We start from the raw sequence: 9204 nt of genomic DNA, 5'->3' as shown, positions 1-9204 counted from the left end.
AGCTCCTCCTTCGGATTTCCTATCCATACCCTCCAGAAAAGGCGGGGGTAGGGAGGCTGAGAAGTTAGGAACAAGGAAAGATTGTTTGCCAGTAGAAGGGAGGGTACCATATGGCAACAGACTGTGCAAAAGTTCGGCAGGCAATTACAAATCAAACATTTTTACTACGCTGCCTAAAGATGCCTTTCAAGTTATTACAGTACTAGGCTTCATTTAGAAGAAAGATTCTTTCAGGCTGATAAAACTCGATTTGTGTTGCTGGGAATAAAAGGGGCAGCCTGGCTGGATGCAACAGGAAAAATGAACCATTTATAGTCTAGAAGAATGTTCGACAGAATGTCACATTCAATTCTTGACACTCGCTTAATAAGAAACAGTTCCAGTTGTTAAACGCATGAAGTCTCTGATACATGTGGAAAATGTTAAAACTGTGTGTGTGATGGTTTTGAGTAGGTATCGGAATATTTGATAACATCTGGCTGGTGCTAGAAGTAGCAAAAGCCACAGAGATTCTGCACTGTGAGGAATGCAGAATACTGTTTTTTAGTTCTGTCAGTAGTCAGCCAGCACTTAGGTGCATTCAGTTTGCTTTCATTGATCTTTTTGGTTTCTTCACAAAGGATGTGCCAATTACATTTGAAAGAGAATTACCATAGTATGCTTTCAAAATTATTGTAGGCTTCATAGAAATGCATCAAATAAGTTCAGAGAACAGCTCTCTAGAAAAGAGTTCTTGATGTAGCTAAAAGAAAAAAAAATCAGTGCTTAATTGAGCAAGCCATTCAGAAAGATAATCCTACAAGTACATTGGTTTATAAAATCCTGCATAATATTGCAGGTGCCTGTTCAGAGTGAATTTCCTCAATTATAATTAGTAGGCATGATTTACTTTTTTCTGTCGAAGACTGAGGAGGTTTGGGATTTTTAAACCCGTTTGGACGTTGCTTAGCAAAGTTAGGTTTGGGACAGCTTATACAGTCTAGATAGCATAGCAATTAAATGTGACTATCTGGTGTTTCTGATTGTCCTTTCTGGGTTTTTTAATAAACTGATTCTAGCAGAAGAGAAAATTGAGAAATTTAGTAGTATATCAGGTCATGTGTAATACCTTTTTATTCACTTTTTTATGTGTCACCTTTCAACCACAAGTATTTTAATTTGTTTCTGTGTGTGTGCACGCACACGTGTGTATGTGTTGATTTTGGAGAAGTGCCCAGAGTTTCCCAACTCACATTTGAGGACTCTACAGGTTAGGTGCTATACAAACACCACTGCTGTTCTTGAGAGGTTGTATTAATAGTCTTCCACCTGTAAAGCCAAACTTCTTGTTATGATTTTGGTTATACAAGGCTGAGAAGTGAAGCAAAACATCATTTTAGAAATTCCCTGTTACTGAAATAAGTTTTGTAAAAATACTATTTAAGTTTGTATAGTTTTTTATTTGGATATCTTGTGGAAGATGCAGGGGATGAAGAGCGATTCCTTTTATAGTAGAGTTGGTCAGGATATGTTTCATTTAGTTGAGACAAAAATGGTTAGTCTTTGAGTGAAGCTCAAGAAATGGAGCTTCATTTAGAATTAAAATAAGCAGTTTGTCTACAGCATTAGTATGTAAGGAGGAGGATTTTCTCTGTGTGATCGAGGGATTGAAAGAGTAATGAGGTTACAATGATGATGGGGAAGAAAGCAGGTAGAAGACTTTGAAGAGACTTTTTTATAAGGCTGTTGGATCTTTGGAGTTGTGATTAATATGAACTGGAGGATTCATACCACATTTCAATCTGAGAGCACTTTTTGCCTAGTTAACTTTTCCCATGTTGCTGCAAGTTGACTTTGAGTTTCTATTCAGCTTGAAGAGTTGTTATATGATTTTTCCTTCTGTTATTTTTTTGATTGCTGAATTGGAGGAATGAAGTAGTCGACTTCCCAAAATCGTTAGTAATTTTGATTATGTATTTTAGCATTGTGTATTTAGTACGCTTCGTATTTGTCAAGGGAATAATTGATTGGTGATATGGAGGAAGATTAAGTTCATGAGTAGTTGTGCATGTCCTTGTAATTACTTTTAGATTTAGGAATAATGACACAAAGTCAGATAGTACGTGCCTGGTGTGATGCAGGACAAAAGGATCCTCCTGCTGTGATTTGTCATGCAGAGAATGAAAGCTTGCACACAAAAACCTAGCTGTACTCGTATCCTCAGCATCTGCAAGTACAGCTGAGAAGGTTGACAAAACTTAATCCTTAAGTGATTGAGAAGAGTGCAAATTCAATCCCAGACGAGGGTGGCATGGTGATGTACTTTCCCGTAAGTCCAAATGTTATTACTGTCTTACTCTGAGGCCTGAAGGTTCTCAGAGATGTTGTTGAAAAGATCCAAAATACTGTTCTGGGGCAATACTGTTGTCAATTTGCATGCACGTTAGTCAATGAAAGCAAAAATTCTTCCAGATATTGTTTGTGAGGTTTTTTCTGCTAAATATGAGACACTAAATAAAGAAACTTTTTATTTTAATCTTATTCAGGTATTTATCTGTCAGATTTGACATATATTGACTCTGCCTACCCGTCAACAGGGAGCATTCTGGAAAGCGAGCAAAGAACAAATTTAATGAACAACATTCTTCGAATTATCTCAGATTTACAGCAGTCATGCGAATATGGTAAGCTACTTTGTAAACACTGCGATATTAAAGAGAGCAACTTTAAAAGCTTTAATATTTGTCTTCTGTAATGTAGTGTACATAAGACCCAACCTATTTGAACGCCACTAACGCTCTCCCTCACTCTCTCAGCCCAAAAGCCTAAGTTTATTCTGGTATTGTTGACTGTGACAGCATCGTCTTACATCACACACATTTTTGTAGTACATATTTTCCGATGAAAAATGTGGAATACATTGTACTTAAATGTAGTTTTACTAGTATGTTATAGACTTGTATCCCTGAGTTTCATAATTTTATGACTATAAATTCTAAAAATAGTAGGATTGCTTTTGGAGTAGTACTTTTACTGGAGATAATAAAATACATTCAGCTTATCTTTTGGACATTTATAGTTCTGTTCATAGATCGGGTAATGTATTTTTTCTTGAAAGGTGCTCTCCCTCACAATCCGCTTCAATTTCTAGTAAAGTCATAAGACTGCATTTGCGATGGTGGAATGTGAATTAGCACAGGATTACGGCTTCACTGAAAGCTCAATATAATGAGAATGTGGGCTGTGAAGGAATCCTCAGATACAACTCTCCAGGTCTGGACCTTCAGTTTGGCCAGGGGTGCGCTCTCACTTTTCCCTTACATGTGGATAAGTGGAGCAGCTTGAGGGGGATACATACCTGGCTTTATGGCTGTGGGGAATATCAGCTCAACACATGACAATTACTACGAAGGACAAACATTTCAACATCAGTAGGGACTGTAGTTTGTACCTCCATCTCACATAAAAAGGCAAGAGATCTGATTCCATTTAAATAGTTTCTGGAAAATAACTTTGCTTACCAATGAATGGTATGGTGATAATGAATGTCATCTGTTCTTCAGATATTCCTTTGTTGCCTCATGTCCAAAAATATCTAAACTCAGTTCAGTACATAGAAGAACTACAAAAGTTTGTAGAAGATGACAATTACAAGTAAGTATGAAATGCTATAACTGACTGTAACTCATTACAAAATAACTTTTATAATGCAAAGCCTGTCACTTTTAAGATTGCAAGTAGTGAGGTTACAGCAGGGTCCTGTGCTCAAGACAATTTTCAGCATGCTGGATGGCATATCTCCTTCCTTTTCTGTGCCTGACTGCGTCAAGACCTGGCTTTTAGGTCTGTTTGGTCTGTTGATTCGATCTGCAGACCTCTTTGAGTGTTTGCTAATAAAGACTCCATACTTCTGGCTCACATGTGACACTGTTCAGTCAGTAAGATGGATCCCACGACTGGAGATAGCTTATGTCATTTTTCATCAGAACAAAGTCATCTGTGTGTCCAGTCCCAAATTCTTGCTGAGCGAGACTTAAGGCTTTCATTTTCATATATATTTTACTTGTGTTTTGTATTTTTCTCTTTGATTAGGTTATACAGTATGAGTAAAACGTAAGCACTTGATTTCTGACAGGCAAGTTATAGTCCATCTCTGTCCCTGCCCATTGCTCCCAGCATACAGCCCAAAACAGAGGTTTCTACTTCCTTAATTAAAAGATTATTTCCTTATTAAGTGATTTGGCATCCAGCAAAACTTGGGGGATGGAAATCTCTGGCAGGAGACAGGAACAAGCCCTGAGGATAGGAAAAAACCTAAAGCAAATGTGTTGCATATGAAGAAAGCTTTTGTTCATTGGCTGATCTGCTTAAGGAGGTTCCCCACCCGTTCCCATCCTGGCTACCCGGGAGGTTTGTGACATCCGTTGTGTTGAATTGGTTGCTTGTGTAGCTACATTTGAACGGTGGGAGGGGTACACACACTAGAGGAACAGATACACTTTACCATTTGATAGCCCTAACTTGGATTTACCAAAAGGCAGCAATCGGGGACCCCTCAGTTTATGTCAAAGAACAGTTAACGAGGGCTCAGACCCTTGGCTTCCCTTCTGAGACTTGTTAGTTATTCTCTGCGTGTTCGTATGCAAGCATCTGGCTTTACCTTTTTGCTGAAATGTTCTATAGCCTGATTTGGAAAGTATTGCTTGCTTATCACTGAGAGTAAAGCTCTGTGGTCAAACATTTGAAGGAAAAAGCAAACAAACAACAAAACCCACAAACTCAAGTTCCTTAACTGCAATGGCTGCTTCTTAGTGGCGTATTGTTTCCATGAATTCCACATTTCACCATCCTCAGCCTTCATTAGGTAGGGCTCACTACTAGTGGGAATTTTATTGTACAACCCATGTTTTGAAGGCAGGGAAATGAATGGAGGCAATTGCACATGATGCAGAAACATGGCTGCTGTTCAGAAAGTCTGTTTTTACACCTATGGATTTTGTACATCTCCAAACTGAATTTTTTTACGAAGGAGGAGTGTATATTGAAGAACTATTCTTACTCTAAGTGACTATTTTACGTTTTATCCCTTAAGGTATCTGCAAAAAGGCTGAAGTTAGAGAACAGCCATTGTGAGTGGAATATGTGGTTTTTTCTTACTAAAGGATTTTATTTTATTTTAAAAAATTAAATTTTAAAATGGTAATAAATCATTGTGAAACTTTCTGGGATTGGGAGGGAGAGGAGCTGTCAAACTTCAAACTTTTTCTCCCCAAAATTAAGTAGATGCATTTCCAACCCTGCTAATTTCAAAGATTCTCATTCTGCAAGCTCTGCGGACAAGATATGCTCAGTCTTCCTGGAATTCTCTGCTCCTGGAGTCTGCCCTCTTTCTGGTACTGTTGGAAATGGCATTAGAAAGTGCCTGTTATAGAGGAAGCTTGAATTATGGATATAGTCAAGTTGATAATGTATTTTCCAAAACGCAAAAGGAGGATTTTTGGCTTTTAGACTAGTAAGGACAAAAGGCTTGGCCTGGCACACTACTGTACTTCATAGAAAAAATTAAAATCTGAAGTATAGTAAGTACAAGTATTTTAGTCAAGGTGGGAGGAGCAGTTGTATACTTTTTATTCTTCCCAGTGTTTATGCTAGAGTAGTGGTATCATCACTGAGTTTCATGGATCTGCCAGCAGTCTCAGGGCTGCGTAGGTCCTGACTTACGTGTGGCTATGTTTTCTCCAGAGGGTATTACCAACATGGAGCAATGGCCTCTTCCCCTGCTCCTTCCACAGCATGACTTCACCACACCTTGTTAACCAGCTCACCTGGCCGTGCCAGCTGCCTCAGGCTCCCTGGTACAGAAGAGGCTGCAGGGTTGTGCTGTAGCCAAGGTTTTCCTGTTGAGTCTGGTTCTCCTTTCAACATGGTATTGCAAACCTGACCTGGTCTGTGTGTACCAAAGCAATAGACTGGTTTACTACATTATGCCCTAGCACGTCATTGTTTTGAATATTGGACCCTGTTGCAGTAGTACAGTTTTTTCCACTCAAAAAAAAAATAAAAATTTGGAAATAGTATGTGCTAAAGATAACTATGCAGAGTTTTAACAGTATTAACTTTATAGTGTTTCTTGCAATTATAGAACCAGACAGCTTTCAATTGTAAATTTAAAAAAATAATTTTTCAAAAACTTACTTTTATGTGCTTCTGTTTTCCTGATAAAGTAATTTTTAATGCTTCTTTAATGCAGACTTTCATTAAAGATAGAACCAGGGACCAGCACCCCCCACTCTGCTGCTTCCAGAGAAGATTTAGTAGGTAAATGCTTAATAAATGTGAGAAGACTCAATGTGGTCAAATGCATTATTTTTGAGTTGCGAATGTGGAAAATATTTGCCTGAGGCTAATAAAGAAGTGTGAAGTATGAACACTGTGTATTTGTAATAAAAAGTCTAAAGGTGATCTGTAAAGAAATTCTTTCAAGGAATTGAGTCAGTTTTTTAGCTTATGTGTATTGTGGCATTAACTTGTTAGTGTCATTTGGGGTGAAGAGCTATTATTCATTATTTGTTGCATCTAGACAGAAGGGCCTTCGTCTAAACTTTTCATGGTATAATATGCTTCCAAAAATGTACGTTATTTTTGATCAATGCCAAAAGTGGTTAAAGGTAGGAGTTTCAAAACAGAATCAGTGGGACCTGTTAAATGCCTATGTAGCTATTGCAGCAACCTTTAGGACTTCAAAATACTTGTAACTGGATGGTCTATGTGAAGTAAGCATGTTTATTTTTAATCTGGTGGAAAAAAACCGAAGTACAGGGTTTTAAATTATCAATATGGGTATATCAATGAGTTTTATTACAGGCTATCTCTTACCAATTGAGTTTAGGAAGTTTTGTGCAACTGTTCCACAATTTTCTTAGAAGTAATTGCACAGTTTCAGTAATTGTAAAGTTAGTTGGGAGTACTGTCTTTTTTTGTGCCCAGGCTCGGAAGTCGGAGCATCTCCACAAAGTGGACGGAAAAATGTTGCAGTTGAAGGAGCCTTGCTACCACCAACACCCCCTTCGCCTAGGAACCTGATACCGCATGGACATAGGAAATGTCACAGTCTGGGATACAAGTCAGCATCTATTTAACCTGAAAATCCTAAGCTTTGTGATTTACCGTCTTTCAATACAAAAGCTTTGCTTTTTAAAAGTAGCATGATTTGTATGATACTTCACTTAAGAGATTGATTTGTAGCAAGAGGGCAAGCTCAGAACTATAATGGTAATATCCCAACCAAAGGAGAATTAATCAAAATAGGAGGACTGTGTGACTGTTATGATGATAAGAATAGCCAAAATAGGCTCTTTCTGAATGACAAAACTATCACTTATAGCAACTCAATGCCAGTGTAATTCTTTCAAATTCAAACTGAAATAATTGCTTTATTGGTATTTTTATAGTGAGACCTCCTTTGTAGACTTTTATATAACTTTAGTATAGTAACAGCTTCAGGGGGTTTTTTTATATAGGTGTACTTAATTAATACCTTGATTGTTATATCATCAATTCCCTTGTCATCTTTTCAAAATGCAAGACTGTAGCTATTCAGTGATTCATCTTTTGACTTACATTGTGTAAGTTTATCTTTAATGAGCTAGAATGCAATTCTAAAGTTCAGTTATGTGTTACAGTAAGACAAAAATACCTTAGGATATTGAAGTAATTTTTAAAGTACTCTTCGACTTTCTCTTTGCTCCAAGAGTGCTGTGCAGTTTTAAGACTAGCAATTCCTATAGATAATACAGTTTGTACACAATTGCTTATAACTTGAACTGTGATTTAGTTTGGTAATTGGAACACACTGCATGCAGTCCTTCAGGATGTGTTAAAACAACAAATTTTGAAATGTATTAAAGATAATGTTGTAACAATTTTATCCTTGTTTATTTCTAGTTTCATACACAAAATGAATACGGCTGAATTTAAAAGTGCGACGTTCCCCAATGCAGGACCGAGGCACCTACTGGATGACAGCGTCATGGAACCTCATGTCCCATCTCGAGGGCAGGCAGAAAGCTCCACCCTTTCTAGTGGAATTTCAATAGGTAGAAACTGTAAACGTACCTATACAGTTGCATGGTCCTTTAATAAAGTTTTTAGCACGATTAGTTGGCGATTGTACAAACAGTGTTACTATTCTGAAATACCAAGTCTATTTTAGAACAAATTTGAGAGATGTAGGTGAAGAGCAGCATAATTCATATAGCATGAACTGACAAATTTTAAAAAGCAGATTTTTTTTTTTTATCCCCAGTAACGATACAACCTTTGATACTCCTTCTCTTCCTTGACGGGGGTGGAGGGAAGTGCAGGGCACCATTTCCTATCCCCTCCTGTCCCCCATCAATCCAAACTAAAAATGTCTTGTGGTAGGATTTCAATTTAAAATGCCGTATCAAATTGGCAGTGAGAACTGTAAATTGCTGACAGTCTTTAAGAGCATAATTTCTAAATACTCCTGACTTTTGTCAGGAGTAGATAGCAATTTAACTTTTGTATACTTCAAAATGTCAGAATCTACTTTATTTTGGTTAACTTATTTGTCTTCAAATATTTAGAGTGTTGTTCTTTTGAGAACTTCTGCTTCCTGAGTTTCTTATGTGATGGCCGTTGCTCTTTTTTCCTGTTACACAGAGATCCTTAAAGTGGAGGGAAGGCAGGGCTAGCACCTCTCAGATCCACCTAACTGCAGCCAGGGTTGAGAAATGGAACCTCTAGCACAGTCCTTTTTCTCAGAATTGTTAGCTTGATAGAATTCAACAATGTTCAGTTTTTATGCATTTATGGTAATAAAATATTTTTGTAGTGTTACACATTTCTTTCAATAACTTAATTTTAAAAAACAGGTTTGCTTTTTAGCCTTCATGGAGAGAAACAAGGTCACATAGTTCCAAATTGTGCTGTTTTCTGGAGCTATTCATGTATTTTCTTGAGGAGGAGGCCATATTCTGAACAAACATTAAATATATTTTTCATGTAGAAAAAGTAAAATATCTAAGAGGCAATAATTTAAAAAAAGCTACGTTAATAAGTAAATCTTGGAGCTACCTTAGACCAAAGTAATTTGAACCTTTTCACATCAGATGGCTTCCACTATTAAATGTGCATTGCCTGTCTCTGTTTTCTAGAGGTTCTCTGCTGTGGCAAAGTTTGCCATTCCAAAATCATCCAGCA

The 9204-nt window shown here is 37.3% G+C and overlaps 1 protein-coding gene across 1 annotated transcript in view; it reads left to right on the top strand.

Moving 5' to 3' along the window:
• The window catches only part of RALGPS2 (Ral GEF with PH domain and SH3 binding motif 2), a 99156-nt gene that overhangs the window by 61165 nt on the left and 28787 nt on the right, over nucleotides 1-9204 (top strand). The window contains exons 8-12 of the mRNA XM_009705618.1: nucleotides 2526-2663; nucleotides 3543-3633; nucleotides 6230-6297; nucleotides 6967-7102; nucleotides 7924-8075. Coding sequence (XP_009703920.1) covers nucleotides 2526-2663; nucleotides 3543-3633; nucleotides 6230-6297; nucleotides 6967-7102; nucleotides 7924-8075 — 585 coding nt within the window. The remainder of the gene's footprint in view (nucleotides 1-2525; nucleotides 2664-3542; nucleotides 3634-6229; nucleotides 6298-6966; nucleotides 7103-7923; nucleotides 8076-9204) is intronic.

This window comes from Cariama cristata, unplaced genomic scaffold, assembly GCF_000690535.1.
Source record: "Cariama cristata isolate BGI_N322 unplaced genomic scaffold, ASM69053v1 scaffold8758, whole genome shotgun sequence".
Taxonomy (NCBI): domain Eukaryota; kingdom Metazoa; phylum Chordata; class Aves; order Cariamiformes; family Cariamidae; genus Cariama; species Cariama cristata.
The sequence above is the reverse complement of the archived record's forward strand: the minus strand, read 5'-3'. Positions and strand labels throughout refer to the sequence as shown.